This window comes from Antechinus flavipes, chromosome 4 (assembly GCF_016432865.1).
Source record: "Antechinus flavipes isolate AdamAnt ecotype Samford, QLD, Australia chromosome 4, AdamAnt_v2, whole genome shotgun sequence".
Classification (NCBI taxonomy): Eukaryota; Metazoa; Chordata; class Mammalia; order Dasyuromorphia; family Dasyuridae; genus Antechinus; species Antechinus flavipes.
The window spans coordinates 112,694,600-112,710,416 of NC_067401.1; the positions used below are offsets into that span (position 1 = coordinate 112,694,600).

The following is a 15,817-nucleotide window of genomic DNA, read 5'->3' on the forward strand; positions in this document are numbered from 1 at the left end:
TCCTAATTTCATACCAGCTGTGCCACTTTAGTTACATCAAATAGCTGATTTCTCTCTCTCCAAAAACCAGATAGGTAATATCCTATTTTTGAATTATCTTTAGCTCAAAGCTTCAAACCATGGCTACATGGGATTTAGGGGAGGAAACTGCTCCTCCTGATGGAAAGATAGCTTAAAGTGAAAATGGGAGAAAACCCTTAGAGTCACTACCTCTTTCACTTCAAGTTATCATGTACCCAGAAAGAAAAGCATGGAGGTAGAACCCCCAGCTGAAATGACTATGAAGTTTCAAAGGAACCCAGCAAGAAAATGTCAAAGGCCCGATTGGATTTGAGAACGGTTTCTTCTTTGTTATAATGAACCAGAAATACAAGATTCTATTGAAACTGGAACAGCTGACAAAGGTATGACTGAACTTTAAAACTTCAAGGGAAAGAAGAGATAAGCAAAGCCAATGTGGGTGGTAAAATCCAAAGTTGTTCTAGACTGAAAACTGTTTCGTTTTTTAACAAATAAAGATAATAGCACTTCTAAGGCGTTCCCAGAACCCACTTGGCAGTAAGCCTGCCAAAATTCTCTCACTCCTCTCCCCTCTTAAGAATCTGCCAGACAGCCTCTTTTTTTTGCTGCATGTAAATAGCTTGACCAATATTATCCATTTTGTTCATGATACAAAGTGCACAAGGAAAGTTTTTATGTATCAAGAAAGATGCTATGTTATTGTGGATAATACTTTGATCTATGTGAGGTATGGACTTGGATGGTAAAAACTTGATTACCATTAGCAATTTATACAAGACTGTTAACCTGGTCCTCAAGGTAACCAACTTAGCTCTCCCACCATTTGCTGCAGTGTATGTCTAAATATGTGTCTTCTGTCCCCAGATTCTGTATTTTTTTTTTTTTTTAAGAACAGTACTATTTACCACTTCTTTTACAGCCCTCTTAAAAATCTCTCTCCATACTTAGTAGAAACTTCAAATAGGAAGTTTGTGCTATGGCATTTTCTAGAGCCTTAATTCAAAACCAGAAGACTGAATGGGGAGAACATTAAAATGTCAGTGCATAAGTGAGGGAGGAGGCATATTCCAGTCACCAGGCAGTCACATTCAAGTTCAGAGAGGAGTATAGAAAAAAAAATACAAAACCAATAAAAAAACAAAACAAAAACAAACAAAAACACAAACGTTTCATCCAACACAGTATCAAAAAGTAAAGGAACACACAAAATGTATGAACTGGTGGTTGAATAAAGTCCACAACCTATTATGATAGATCCTTTCAGCATCTGTCAGGTCTTCTCATTTGTTAGCGCAGGAGCTGTACAGATGTAATGAACTTGAAGAATAGTCTCTAACAGGAAAGCTGGCCTCAATCATTAGTCTCAGGGTCTGTCTGAGCCATGTACGCATCAAGCTCAGCATCCAGGTGTCCTTTTGTTTTTGACATATATGCATCCAACTGGTTGTCAAGCTGTTCCTTGGTCAGTGCAGGGCGGGCAGAACCTCTACCTCGTCCCCGACCTCTACCACGACCACCAAAGCCCCCTCGTCCACGGCCTACCATGCCTCGACCTGGTCAAGGAAAAGAAGAGAGGATTATACATTTCAGTTGAGGCTTTCAGGTTACTTACTGTTTTCAAGCCAATAAAGGGACTCTTAATAGATAAAAGTGGCACATAGAGTTGTTTTTGTTTTTTCTTTCTTTCTTTTTTTTTTTTTTAAAGTATTCTGATAAAAATGAATACTCTGGGCAGTAAGCAACTTAGAAAGAGTACATAGTCAATCTTTTGATACAATAAACATATATTGGACAAAACTGTTACAACAATTTCTTCAGAATGATTCTAACCATTGCCTTATGGGTAAAGATTTTTTAAAAATTGCACTTCACTTTTATTAGCCTATTCTCTTTTCCAGAACCTGTTGACATCTTATGATCTAGTAGAAAAATTTTAAATCAATTGATTTGAAAAGTCATGAAATAGCTTTGAGATGCTTTGTAAATTCATCACCATTACCTTGGAATAAACAATCTGAATTGTATTTCATTTTTCTTTTTGCCCATTCTTTAGTTTGGCAATATTATATTACAGAATACCTCCATAAGGCTTGGTGGTCTTAGAAGCCATTTTTCTACTGTTCTGTGTATAGTTTGACATAGGAACCGTGTGGGGAGATCGGAAAGGAACCAATAAGTAACCCCAGCTGTCAATACATCCCACTGTAAGGACTAGTCATGCTTATACCAATAAGCAATTAATCATTCATGAGTGTCAACTAAGAAAGCTCCAATTCACTCAATAAAATTAAGTCACTTTAGTGTTATCCCTAAGGAATCTTGGGAACCAGTTCTAAAATGGTTTGGCAATATGCAATTTTATCCTGCAACTCAAATTTAGCTCGGCATTCACTCGACAAACCAGACAGTAAACAATGACAATACAGATAACCCAAGGCATTAGATTTCATTTTCAAGAGCTCTGTGTCTTAAATTACAGAAGATCTAAGCAGTGACCTTAAGGTACCACAGACTTTAGTTATTATGTCAGGAGTGGTTCATATATTGGGAATTTTTTCCTTTGGCCTGAAGAGTTTAAAGCTTTCACCATTCCGGCATTTTCTCCGGGTCAAAAGGTCACTAGGAAAACACTAAAGACTCCATAGGGAAGGTATATAATGTATTATTTCAAAATATGAGCAGAAAACTAGGAACCAGCACTTAATAAATTTCATTCTTGCATATACCAACCACTGTATCTAAACACTGGCCAATTAAAGGAGTCAAATCTCAGGGTTACTCACAGGTTCAAAATCTAACCTTGATACATGGTGATTTCAGAACTAAGTTCCAGATATTGCTCCTAGTAGACCACAGCTTTTTGATATTACTCATCACTATCTGTTCATATCCTGCACATACCTGAATTGCACATAGTAGGAGCTCAATAAATATTGGTTGAATTTAATACTTTTTATCTGGGTCAATTGATATGAGAACCTGAAGAGAAACTACTAGCAATTCAGATTGATGGGAATTCAGTTTAAAATTTAAAAACTGTTTTACATGGCTATTTGGGAAAATCCTAGGAGAAACCTCCACACAATGATATAGCTTCTAATTTATCAATTTGGATAGATATCATTCTCCCTCCTCCTAAAACCTGCTGATGACAAAGCTGTATAGGAAGATATGCCTAAAGTTATGTTTTTCTTTCTTTTTTTTTTTTTTTTAAGGAGAACCACTCTCTGGAGATGGTAGCTGACTAACCTCTACCACCGATTCCTCCACGGCCCATTGCTCCTCGCCCTAGGCCCCCTCTCCCAGGGCCTCCACGACCTCGGACACCACCTCTTCTTAATCCCATTCGGGGAGCTACGCCTCGTCCACCTCGGAGCAGGTTTTGACCTTGGAGAGGGGAGACACAATGCACATGCAGGTAAATCCAAGATATATAAAGTTTAAATCCCAGCCAGGGAAAGGTGGTGAGGTATAAATGGGAATAATTTGGACACTTTCCAGGTTGGCCAGGATAAGTCTACATGGAGAGGAAGAGTGCTTAACTAGAAATCTGCTCTTCATGTGGTAATTTCAACAAGTATATATTGAGCTCCTCCTACATGCCCCTAACATTTTTATGAATTAAAATCAAGTATTGAATGTTCTTACCCTCAAGGAGCTTACAATCTTGTTAGGGACAACTCCTATAACAAAGACTCTGCAAGCATCTGAGTAAGCACACTATATTCTTCAATATTGTTTTTAAAAAGCCCTCTAAATATGGTGTACCACACAGCACCCATAGAAGATGCTGGCTTATCCAATGATTAGTTCTGGTCCAACAGAACTGTATACAAGTCACAGGTCTGCTTAAGTAAATAAGACCCATTTTTTAGTGAATGAGGAGGGTGGCAAATTACATTAAAATCACATACAAAGATGTGAATTGCTTCTTATGCAAATCAAAGTCTTTCACCACTGTTTTCAGAAAAGATAGGGATTTACTAAAGAACACTGCATGTTATTAAAAACATAATGATCTGAAAGCATTTGTTTTGCAGCCAGACTTAGAAAAGGGTAAGGGAGGCACTGTACAATGGATTTTAAAGACTGACCTCGAAGAGACATTCCTCCCCTTAGCAGGGCTCTGGTAGCACGTCCTCCACGAAGTCCTCCTCGGGACAAGCCTCTCTGGCCCATGGGCAAACCCCGTCCTCCGACTGCTCCCCTGGCCAGGGGGCCAGTGGGGCGGCCTAACCGTGCCTGGATGTTACTTTTACCTAGACGCTGTTTTAAGCTCTTCTGAAAGGAAAGTTTTGAAGAGGTTAAGATCAGGAAACAGTCCATTAGGAATGGAGATTCACAGTGCACAGAGAAGCAAGTGAGATGCCTTGCACAGAGGGAGAGCCCTGCAGTGAGTGCCATGAGGATCCCCATCCAGAATAAGCTAGTACTTGCCTCAAGAGAATAGAAGCTGATTTTTGCCCAGAACACTATTAAAATTTTTGAGTTTGATCTTGAATTTGGAAAGCACTACATACTACCTGAATATGCTTTGAATTCAATTATCACACATCAAAATCTCTTCAGAGTTCTAAAATCTACTTTCAAGTCCTGGATTTTGCTGGTTGTTTTCCCACTTTTGACTAGTTAACTTTACAAATGCTGTAAGGAAATCCTACAGTAAAACCATATATGGATCATAGACTTGGAGCTGGAACCTCAAAGGTCATCTGGTCCAAACTTCTTCATTTCACAGATAAGGAAACTGAGACCCTAAAAGATGAATGATTTCAGAGTAGCAGGGGTAGATTTTTAAAAGTAGGTTATCAGGGTCCAAATTCAACACCCATTTTCCCACTACGCCTTGCTGACATGACTAGTCAGACTGGCAAAATAATACATAAACCAAAAATATTTATTTTCAAACTGGGAATTCTGCTCTCAAAGTATAATATTCATTCATCTTTTGTCAAAATTTAAATTAAATTTAATCTAAATGGTAGATAGTTAATTCCTAATCTGATTTTCCTGCTTGAAATGTGGTCCTTTGATTCACTCTCAGGATTACATTTAGAGATTCCTTTCCTTTACCTTAGGAGGGTATATAAACATTATAAGCACTTGAACCTTAAATTTTATAAATTCATGACCCCATAGGTATTTTCCCAACAGGTACCATTACCAATCATTTTTAGTACAAAACAAGCAACTAACCTTAAGTGCTTCCATCTTTAAATCAATATAATTACTACCTTTAAGAACAAATCTGTACTAGGTAGATATGAAGATTCCACAGATCCCTCCTTCCAAGAGGAACCCACTGGACTGCAAAAGGTAGCACTTCTCAAGAAAGAAAAATGTCTCCTCACAAATGAGATCAGGTGTAGCCTTGAGAAAAACCACAGGCCTTTTCATTCTGTAAAATCACCAAGATTAACACACACAAATCCTTGCCTTAAATTCCCTTGAATAGCAGTCACCTTTGAGCTCCTGTAATCATTAAAAATATGCTGGTGATGACCCTCTCAATTTGTATTTTAACAAAGTATATGATTATTTTATGAATTTCCCAGTGGGAAAAGATCAAATTATATATAATTTCTGTTTCTAACCCAAAAAGTAGGCTCTGATGCACTATATACCCTATTTATAAGATGAGCCATGACTATAAAGGTCTGTCTACAAATGTTCCTTTTCTTTAGCGGGACAATACAGGTGTGAGGTCAGGACCCCAATCCACAAGCTCTTTATTTTACATTTATTTATTAACAGCCATACAGGGGTGTTTCAGGTTTTTTTTTTTGCTGAGGCAATTGGGGTTAAGTGACTTGCCCAGGGTCACATAGCTAGGAAGTGTTAAGTGTCTAAGGACAGATTTGAACTCAGGTCCTCCTGACTTCAGGGCTAGTGCTCTACCCACTGAGCCACCTGACCCAGGGATTTTTTTCTTACATCAGAAGCCCTAATTGTTTCCTGCTCTATTAGTTCCTAAATATTTAGCAACAATGTATCAATCAATACCCTGCTTAAGTTTCTGGAGGCAAACTTTCCATATATAGACTTCCACTTTCTTTAAAACCATTCTTTAGAAAGGCCAAGAGTGTTAGCTCCACGAAGTGTCCTCATATTGAACTGTTTGTACCTACCATCTTTTTTATTTTTAAATGATAAAAAATATTTTAGCCACTCTATGGTAGTTGAAGCTGAAAGCTTTGTTTATTTTTGGCTGGTGAGCCCAGTGGTTCAGAGTGTGTTATATTTAACTAGCTCTAAGCACAGCCATGCAGTGCTCCCATTTAAAGTCCTTACAGTTGCATGGCACCGCCCTCCAGACTGCCAGCCACAGCTTGGACATATCCTTCCACAGCCACTCGCCGGACTTGCAAACATAGTCTATGAATAATAAAGAGCAGGTTTTACTTCAGACCTAGTTGTGGAAATATGGATTGTGCCTTATTGGAAATTTGGATAGAAAACCATAACCTTCTCTAATCATGTATTCAGACTTCTTGTTTTCTTCGAGATATACAGGGTTATTTTGAGAAGTGGCTTTCTTCCACTAGATCTAAAACCACTTTTTTCCCTCAAGTTTCTTAGCGTTGTCAATATAAATAAATGAAGACTATACAAAATTTCTAGAGAAATATAAAGCTTATTTTCTTAACTTTTAAGTCATTTAATAATACCTCTATACCAATTAAAGAATAAAAGGGAGCTATGAGATGCCAAGAAATTCAATTGGTATGTTTCTTGAGAAAATCCTAGAAAATAGAAAAGGTTAAAAAACACTAGTACCTATAACATGATCCAGGCCACACTAAACTGCAACCTCCCTCTGAAGAGAAAGGCAGTCGGTTACTTATTCGTACTTTTCAACCAAAATAAAATGCTCTGAATTTTTTCCCCCTCCAAAAAATCCTCAGCTCTTACCCTGAGCCACCTTGTTACTACAATCCACCATATCCTGCACAGCCATCAGTAGGGCTGCCTGACAGGCATCATCAGCTGCCTCTGGAGGATTGTGACCTACTCTCTCACCTGCTTAAGTTTCAATGCTGCCTGGACAGAGGGTCTATTCTCCATCTGCTGGGCCAGTCTTCTGTTTCTGGCACTGGCTAGCTGCTGTTGCTGCTGCATCGTAGCCCGAATATTCACTGGCATCGGCTGTTTGTTCTTCAGCATATTAGTAAAGCTTCAAGGTCGAACAAAATGGGTGTTTAAATAAAAGCTTTATTACAAAACATTTATTGGCATTTTCATGGCTCTCTAGACCAGGAGCTCCAGATCCCACGAACTTTATGTAAAGTGGTACGCTTAGATCAAGGCTGATGTGGGTCAAGGACTCCTCTGTTTCCACAAACGTGCAAGAATCAGAAACTTAGAAATGCAGGTAAGTGCAGTACATTCATTCAAAAGTGATAACAAGGGCTTAGGTTACTGCTTTTAGAAAAGTGGAAGGAATGAAAAACACGTAATAAGCAGATATGGTGATGGCAGGAAACAGAAGATGTTACAGAGAATCAGAAAAGGACAAAACAAATACCCTGAGGTGGGGTAAATCAGGTAAGTAATTTTAGAGGCAATAGTCAGAAGTGCACCTTATGGGTGAATGTGGAGCAGTTAACAGCACTCTCAAAAGTCCATGGAAATGATGCCTCCATGTCAATAGAGGAGGATAACAAGTTTTCCATTGTCTGTCAATCTAGTCACATGTAAAGAACGGCCATAAAATTTTATAATCTCACCACATGCCATGAATTAAGACAAAAACTTAGGATACGTAATCAAAATTTTTTCTTTTAAGGGAGAACCCCTGCACTTGTGATTTCATCAATCTAGGAAACCTCGAGTGAGAAAAATCCCTTTACCAAATACCAGAGTGGTACTTGCTCTGAGATTCAGGATTATGGAGATCTCAAAGGCCAAGCTAGTTAAACGGTCTCATTTTATAGAGGAAGAAATGGAGCCAACATAGGATAATTAGTGATTTGCTCAAGGTCACACATTTACTAAGCATCTGAAGTGAGATTTGAAATGAGATCGCTCTTGAGTTTAAGTCAGACCTCTTATACACAACATCTTACAGTTGTTTGGGAGCCTCAGGGTTACATGACCTAAGGTCACACAACTAAGACTTTCTGGACTTTGAGATGGCCTTTCTATCCACCCAGACCCAGATGGGTCTTTATGTTCAACATTTTTCTTTTTTTTTCCTAGCCTGGATTTAACAATTCCATTGGTATAGAGAGCTATCAGTAAGAAGACTCCCTCTCCTAAGACAGATTTACTCCTGCTTTAACTTAAATAAGTCTTAGGAGAATTATGTGGGAGCACTGAAATTAAGTTAGTTGCCCAAGGTCACAGAACCAGAAGGCAAGACCAAACTTGGATCTTTTTGACCCCACAGTGTTTGCTATTTCCTATATTATGTTTGCATCTCATGGCACATTTAGTTTAACTACAGTTTTTAAAAAAAATCTTTACTAGTTTGCTATGTCCCTATCTACGTTCTATTTAATTAAAAGGAACTATATAAAAAATCTTCACGGAGATTTTTATGGTATTACATTTTAACAGCTTTACTTTCCTGGATTTAGCTGGCATCCCTTCTAATAACCCCAAGTGAGACTTCTTGGAAAAAGTCATGCATTAGAATAACAACTTAGATTAAGAATGTGATGACACTCCAAAGAGTCTCATCTATGAAAGCTCAATGGAACAGAAGAACATTTTAACAGAGAAAAAGGAAAAACAAAACCTAAAGCAGTATTGAAAGATGCAGAGATGAAGCAAAGAGAGTGCCTCTTACAAGGCCCAAGAACAGCATTCAAGGGCCTTTGGGCGGAGTTTTGGCCTGCTACCTGCCTCTTACAGGCCTGACTCTAATCCTGTCGGCCTTGGACTGGGCAGCAAGCCTCCTACAGCCAGGGTAACATGCTACCGTGCTGCAGCATCCCCTATATCAATGTAAAAAACATGAAGAAAAAGGGAGGGTGTGACGTGTTTTAATTTAAAACACATCCCACCAGATTAACGGCTCAAATACTTTAAGGTAAACAGCTACTGATAATGGGTTTTGAAACATTGCCCAATTTGTTTTGCGTACCACATATGCAGCAACTTAAGAACAGAGGTCTTTAGCCTTCTGTTGATATTTAAGTTAGCTTTAACTTAAAACTGGGCAGAAACCAAGATGGTTTTAGTATATTGGACCCCGGGGCCAATTTAAGTAAAGTTTTCTTATGTAGGAGTTGAAGTTTCTGTTGGCTGCCTCACCGCTCATTTAGAGACATCTTGGTGGTGCTTTTTAGCACAACTTTCGGAGCTGACTGTGCAGCCATCTTCAAATCCCGGGAATCTGTAAAGCAAGAGAGAAAAGATGACGTCTTCCATCCTTATAAAGGCCAGGCACAACCTGCAGTTAGAATAGCCATTATCTTGCCAACTTAAAGTATGGAGAGTGCACGATAAGAGCCAGGAGCTCAGTCCTCCCAACAAAGTTGCTATGTGTAGCTGGTCTGCCTAAAGCCACCCCCAAAGAAAAGCCACTAACGACAGGGCCGGCAGGTTGAAGCCTGGTCCCAGGACTGGCTGGATACCCACTGTGTTTCATTCTTATTTTACTCTATTTTCTGGGGGAGGGAAACAGCCTTGCCTCGAAGATGGCATCCCTTGGATGTCCTTTATGTAAAACCCTCAAATTTCCTCAGGATCCCCAGGATCTCTTCCTTTCGTCTCCATGGAGCCCCGGGACCCCCAAGCCGACCCCCTATTTATTCAAGTTCCGCTAACGCCAATGAACCCACTCGTTAGCCTGGAAGCATACAGTAGACTTTTCCCCCGTGGTCTGAGGCCTAAACCTCTGGCCTGCCTTTCGTCCTCCTCCGCTCCCAGCCCCCAGGGGCCCTTTCTCTACATCTCCTCGCCCCATCCTCCGTCATTCCTCGGGTGCTCCTCCCTTCTCCCCAAGCCCGGCCTCTAGAGGCTCGAGGTCCTCCTCACATGTTCTTTTCCCCCTCCTCCTCCTCCTCCTCCTCTTTCCTCGCTCGCCCCCTCAGCCGGTCTCCTCCCCCACGAGGTCGTCTTTACTCACCCCAGCCCGTCGCCCCGCCCCCGCAGCGCTTCCCAGTCACGTGCTAGGTGCCCCCTCCCCCTATTCCGCGGACGCTCCTCCTTCCCCTTCCCCCACTTCGGTCATCCCACAATTCTCCCTACCTTACCCCTTCCTCTTCAAGACCACCCCTCTGCAAAGGTTTTTCTTCACCCCTCCCCCAATCCTGGCCCTATGCCCGGCCGCGCACGCGTGCACTCACCAAAGGACACGGACGCCAGCGCTCCGCCGGGGGCCGCCGATGCCACTGCGGTTGCGGTTGTGGGGCCGGAGACCGGCCACGCTAGGTTTATCTGGGACGGGTGGAGGCGCTGGGCTGAGACGGAGGGGTAGTTATTCGCTTGCGTGACGGGTTGGCTGTTGGGTCCTCGCGTCCGTTCTTCTTTCAGTCCGCCCTCTCGTCCACAGCCGCCACCAACTCCCACTTGGCGACCCGAACAAAATGGCCGCCGCGCTCAGAGCCTAACGGCGCTGGCCAAAATGGCGCCGCCGCGTCGACGTTGACGTAAAGCTCGCGCACGTCGCGAGGAGGCGGGGCTTTGTCTCCGCTCCTCCCCGGTGTAGTTGCTAACACGTGCGTTCCCCGGGGGTGAGGTCTGCTGAGTGACTACTTGTTGTCTTTGCGGAGTTAGATTTTGCGTGCCTCCCCAGCGGGCATTTGTAGTGTACCCTGAAGGTCTAATGCCGGTCAAACCCCGAAATTCTGCGCTCTGGCAGCCACTTACTCCCCGTGCATTTCCAACCACTGACCCAGGCCGGGAGCAGATGGCGGCAGTAAGCCTGGTCCTGCACTGTGCCATGCCCGCCCTTCCCACTGCCCAAACCGGGCCTGGCCGAGCCTGCCTTATCCCATTCCTGGGCGCCTGGCGCGGGACCAGCACCAAACTGGGGCTCCCTCCAAAAGGTGGAGTATTGGGCGCTCTCAAGCCTGGACCTTCACAACCAGCCCCTTCTTTTCCCTGGACGCACTTTCCTCATGAGTTGGACCAAGACTCCTACCCTAGGGTCCATAACTGGTTTTTAAAAATACTTTGATAACTTTCAATAGAAATTTTTTTTTTGGTAATCTTAGGCATTTTATTCACTTAAAAGTATTCTGAGGAGAGGGTCTATAAACTTGACGAATCAACCGCATTTATTAAGCGCGCGTCAACATTGCCAAACGTGTCCCCGACGCATGAAAAGTTAATAAAAAGAACTCCTGGATTAAAAATGTTTTAAAAGCCTCAGTTCTTGATTCTATTTATCCTAAATAAATTATGCACTTGCCCCCTCCTCACCGGTTTCAGTGGAATACCTCATTAGCACCTTCTGAACCTTGATTACATCCTGATGAGATGGAGGGAGAATCAGATGCTTTGATCAGCTCTCCTTACCTGATTTCTCTTAGAATCCTAGTCTTTTTTTTTTCTAAATATAGTTCCTCCCCTTCCCATCTTTCAAAGGCGGAGAATGAGGTACGCTGGGATTGTGGTATACAATTCTAACCCTCCCCCATCTGTTTGGAACCCCAAATACCCGGTCCCCTGATCCCTGGAGCAGCCTGGAAACAGGAGTTTTCAGGGGAGTCACGACCCCTTCCAGTGATTGCAGGGAGAGTTAACACCTCTTCTTCACCAAGTCCCAAAGGAGACAGACACCATAGCTTATTGGGAGATGAGCCTTTAATGAATAATGGAGCAGTATTCCTCAAATGCTATGGCCAAGCCGGGGGGAGTCTGAGGGTAGAGGGAGGGCTAAAGTGGAGAGGGAAGGAGGGAAAGGGGGGCAGGGAGGGGGTTGGGTTATTGGTGCTGGCCAGGGCTGGGCTGCTTGCTCAACTGTTCTCCCAGAAGAAGTTGTTGCAGGCCACGGTGAGTGCAGCCACCAGCACCACATACTCCTGGAAGTCAACTTCACCATCCCCGTTCTCATCCAGCTCCTTCATCACCTTGTCCACTGCGTCTGCATCCTTCTGGGTCTAGAATAAGAGACAAGGGGGTTTGTTTTAGAGGGCTGGGAAGGCTGTAGAAGCCATGAAGAAAGAATTGGGGAGGAATGAGAGGATGGAAGGGTGGGGAACCTGAACCAGATTATGGAGGGTGACTAAGAGGAAGGTGAAAGAAATTGGGAGTAAAAAGGAAGAGCCAAGTACATTGAAATTTAGAGGGGCAAGGGATGGAGGTGTGAATGGAATGGGAAGGGGAAACTGGTCTGAACTGGAACTTGGACTACTTTGTATCTTCATGTGTTGGAATCTTTACAAACTGTTAAGTCACTAGAGTTGATAGAGATAATAATTATCTAATTTAGCATGGTTCAGTATCCTTGATCTGATCTTACAAGGAAATGTTTTGGGCCAGAACCCGAAACAAGGTACTAAGTAGAACTAATTGATACAATGCTTATGTTCACACCTTTACTCGTTGGAGTTCACAAGTATGAGAGATTCACAAAGTTCATGTATTTCATGGGACCCATTTAAAGAGTGTGAACTCAAGAACTGGGCAAGGGGATTCATCTTTAGGTTCATCAGTGCCTATCATAGTACTGTGCACATAATTTACCCTTAAATATTTGCTGAAATGATTGAAATTAAAAGATTTTGGGACTAATTAATTAATATAATTAATAAATTACTTAATTTAAATTAAATTAAGAACTTTCAAGAGTTAAAGAAGCTGGTATGGGGATGGAGAACATGATAGAAGGGAAATGTAGAAGTCACTGGGAAAGGTAGGTGCTTCCCATTCAGTCTTGAGTCCAGTAGCTGGCTCCCAGGCCAGGAGCCCTAGGGAACTCCCCCACCGCCTCAGCCAGCAAACACTCACATCCAGGAAGCCAGAAAGCTCAGCTTGCAGCAGCTCCTTCAGCTCCTTCTTGCTCAGTTTATATTTATCACCTTCCTTGCCAGAGTGGGCGTGGAATACGTTGATGAGGGATTCCATGGCAGTCTCCAGCTCCGAGCCCATGGCTGCAACACACCTATCTCCCCGCACCCCCCACCAGGCCAAACCAGGGTGAGGTTGGGGGGACAGGGGTCAAAGCCAAGGGCTGTCAGAAAGAAAAGAGCCCTGGGCTCTTAAAACTCTTGTTTTATAATTCATATACAGATAATTTGGACTCCATCCTTCATGACGTGGATTCCATACTCTAGGACCATATTCAAGATTATTAATTATTTATCCTTTTAATTGACATATTACATGCTCATTTATTATTCTTAGAAGACAAAAATGGATTAATTCAACATTACTCTTAGAACATCATAGGCCTATGACCTGTAAAGGATCATAGGATGAAGTCTAATTCCCTAATTTTATAGATGAGTAAACTGAGGACTAGCAAGCAGAAATGACTTGCCCAAGATTATATATTTGTTTAGTACAAAACTGAGGCTAGAACCTAAATTTCCCGGGCTTCTTTCTAGCACACATTTTGCTCCCTCTCCCCATGGTTTAAAAACTAAAATAAAAATTCAGAGAAAGAAGAAGAGGTCAAAGGTAGGCAGTTACTGGAAGGAAAGAGACAGGGCCGGAGGTAGGGACAGAGTAAGGAGTAGGGGGGAGGTTTAAGAGCAGGAGCTGAGGGAGTAGAGAGGGGGCACTGTGGGTATCCTAGAGATCGAATATTAATGGAAAATGGCAGCACCAGAGAGCAAGAGGAATTCAACAGTGGATGGACAAAAAGGGCATCTTGCTCACTGGGCAGCTGCCCCTGGGAATGAGGGTGGGTCTTAGGAATGGACAAATCTTTCTCTGTGCTATTTTTATCACAGGTCTAGCCTGTCCTGCCCAGGCTGGAGTGTTTCTTCTACACTAGCCCTGCTCTCCTTACACTGAGAACAAATGGGGGTAGGGATGAAGGGCCACTTTTGTAGTGTCATATTCATTTCTTATGTTGGATCTCCCTAAATTCTCCCTCTGCCCAGAGGTTCTCAGCTCCTTAGTCTCATCACTCTGAATTTTATAGTATAGTCCCTTCTTTTAATTCCTTTGCCTTCTTATACCCACCTTCTATGCTTTAGAATCTGTCAGAAGTCTGTCTTGAGAATCAACTCTTTCTAATCAGACCTGGATGGTGAGAATGGAGAAAGAAATACTTGATCCTTCTCCTCTGGACCTGGGCTCTGTTCTGGGGGTCCAAGTTCAAGCTTCACTCCCTCACCAGCAGCTTAAATTGGAGAAGCGGAAGAGTAGATGGGAGTGTATGCTGGGGCGATCAGAAATCACCGGCAGCCTCAAGTTTGTCTCAAGCCAAGTATAAGAAATTAGAGAAGAGGAAGGAGGATGAGGTGTGAGGTTATTGGGGGGTATGACATTAGAGGGGGGTTTTAAAACCTAGGACACTCCTTTGCTCTGGGAGTAAACAGCATCATTTCCCCCTCCCCTTCACCCTCATCCTCTGAGGGGATCTCAGGTGTCCTAGATCAGGTATCTCTCACCTTTCTCCCCAGGACTGGGGGGGATGGACAATGGGTCCTATCAGGTGACACTCCAGCTCCTCAATGGATCCCTTGTGAGTGTCACCCGAACTTTGGACATGAGAGGTGGTTGTTACAGAGACCAAGGAGAGGGGAGGGTGTATGGAATGGGAACCTGAAGCCTGGGTCTGATGGGGGGATAAGGGGAAAGGGAGGGCTGACCTATCCTATTACCAGTCCCATCACTGATCACTGATGTGAAGGTCCCGAGGAGCCAAGGGAACCTTGGGTTTCCCCCACAAACATGCCTGTGGACCCTTTGGGAAACCCTGGAGCGTACAGAGTGATATATGGTGGAATCAGCTCAGTAGAGTCTTTCTTGAGGATAGAGTCGAAAAATGCCAGAGGGAGAGGGGAAAAAGTAAGGAATTAGGAATAAAAGAGAAGAGAGGAAAGAAGGCAATGGGTTACAGAATAGAGAGGAAGGTGAGTGGGGCACCCTTCCTAGAATCCCCCACCCCCCATCTTGGTGCCCACTCTTAGAAGCTGTTCATCTATGGTTCTTGCATGTTATTAGGGGGTTAAACTTGGAGTGAAGGAATAGTCCTCCTATTTTGGAGTCTCAGCCTCCCCTTTCTCCTGTCTCCCCTAACCCCTGCTCCTCCAGAACCCTTGGGGGTTGAAGAAAGCCTGGGCTTGGGAACAGCTGTCCAGTTAAAACTTATCTATCGTCTACTTGGCTCATGCCAGAACCACTTTACCCCCAGAGAAAGCAGGGTAAAGGCCTCAACCCTTACTCTCAAACCCAGGAAAGAGATGAAGCCCTAAGGATTGAGGGGGCAATCTTGGGGATTCCACAGCCAAAAGGGAGTCATTCTATAAGGAAGGGGTTACATTGACCATTTCAGCCCCCAGGTAACTCAGTCCTCCCTCCATGGATGGCTCCTTCGGATTCTTTACTCAGTCCCCAAATCCTCTGTTGCTCACTAGTAGCCCCCTTCAACTGAGCACCATTCTCAGACTCTTGAAGACCACCATCCCCCTTATAATTAGCACACCTTCTGTACCCCAAAAAGCAGAATACTCACGGGTGGGTTCGGGGCTGAAGGGGGAGCAGATGAGAGGGACGTAGCTATGTGTCCTGTGACCAGAGTCGGTGTGGGGAGAGCTCACTTCAGGAGTTCTTCTCCCCACTCTGGACACCCCCTCCTACCTCTAGCTCCACCCCCTCATCGGGCTGACAGCCAGTGGGGCAAGCAGCCAGCTAACAGACAGAAGCGCCCTCTGTCTCCAGGGCTGGG

General features: G+C 43.3%; 2 protein-coding genes across 8 annotated transcripts; both read right to left on the bottom strand.

The window, feature by feature from the left end:
* Window positions 1–324: 324 nt before the first annotated feature.
* On the bottom strand, window positions 325–11,317 carry CHTOP (chromatin target of PRMT1). Of its 6 annotated transcripts, none has more exons than XM_051994020.1 (7): window positions 10,317–10,603; window positions 9,280–9,361; window positions 7,042–7,195; window positions 6,313–6,396; window positions 4,116–4,299; window positions 3,271–3,408; window positions 325–1,574 (listed from the first exon to the last, which is right to left on the bottom strand). In XM_051994020.1, exons 2-7 carry the CDS (start codon window positions 9,342–9,344, stop codon window positions 1,372–1,374), a joined length of 828 nt encoding a protein of 275 aa, XP_051849980.1. In that variant the 5' UTR covers window positions 9,345–9,361; window positions 10,317–10,603; the 3' UTR covers window positions 325–1,371. The 6 variants fall into 6 exon arrangements, with proteins under 6 accessions (XP_051849980.1, XP_051849979.1, XP_051849983.1 ...); XM_051994019.1 differs by having other exon boundaries at window positions 4,116–4,302; XM_051994023.1 differs by lacking the exon at window positions 3,271–3,408 and having other exon boundaries at window positions 4,116–4,302; window positions 10,317–11,317.
* Window positions 11,318–11,760: 443 nt separating this feature from the next.
* On the bottom strand, window positions 11,761–15,723 carry S100A1 (S100 calcium binding protein A1). Of its 2 annotated transcripts, XM_051994036.1 has the most exons (4): window positions 15,605–15,719; window positions 14,107–14,166; window positions 12,925–13,078; window positions 11,761–12,074 (listed from the first exon to the last, which is right to left on the bottom strand). In XM_051994036.1, the coding sequence occupies exons 3-4, from the start codon at window positions 13,063–13,065 to the stop codon at window positions 11,931–11,933; spliced, it is 285 nt and encodes a 94-aa protein (XP_051849996.1). In that variant the 5' UTR covers window positions 13,066–13,078; window positions 14,107–14,166; window positions 15,605–15,719; the 3' UTR covers window positions 11,761–11,930. The 2 variants fall into 2 exon arrangements, with proteins under 2 accessions (XP_051849996.1, XP_051849997.1); XM_051994037.1 differs by lacking the exon at window positions 14,107–14,166 and having other exon boundaries at window positions 15,605–15,723.
* Between the last annotated feature and the right edge of the window lie 94 nt (window positions 15,724–15,817).

Coding starts and splice junctions, on each gene's coding strand:
- CHTOP (XM_051994019.1), bottom strand. CDS start 9,344: ATGGCTGCACAGTCAGCTCCGAAAGTTGTGCTAAAAAGCACCACCAAG. Junction 7,196..9,279: donor AAGATGTCTCTAAATGAGCG/GTGAGGCAGCCA, acceptor TCGACCTTGAAG/CTTTACTAATATGCTGAAGA. Junction 4,303..6,312: donor GAGGGCGGTGCCATGCAACT/GTAAGGACTTTA, acceptor CTTTCCTTTCAG/AAGAGCTTAAAACAGCGTCT.
- S100A1 (XM_051994037.1), bottom strand. CDS start 13,065: ATGGGCTCGGAGCTGGAGACTGCCATGGAATCCCTCATCAACGTATTC. Junction 12,075..12,924: donor AGCTTTCTGGCTTCCTGGAT/GTGAGTGTTTGC, acceptor CTCTTATTCTAG/ACCCAGAAGGATGCAGACGC.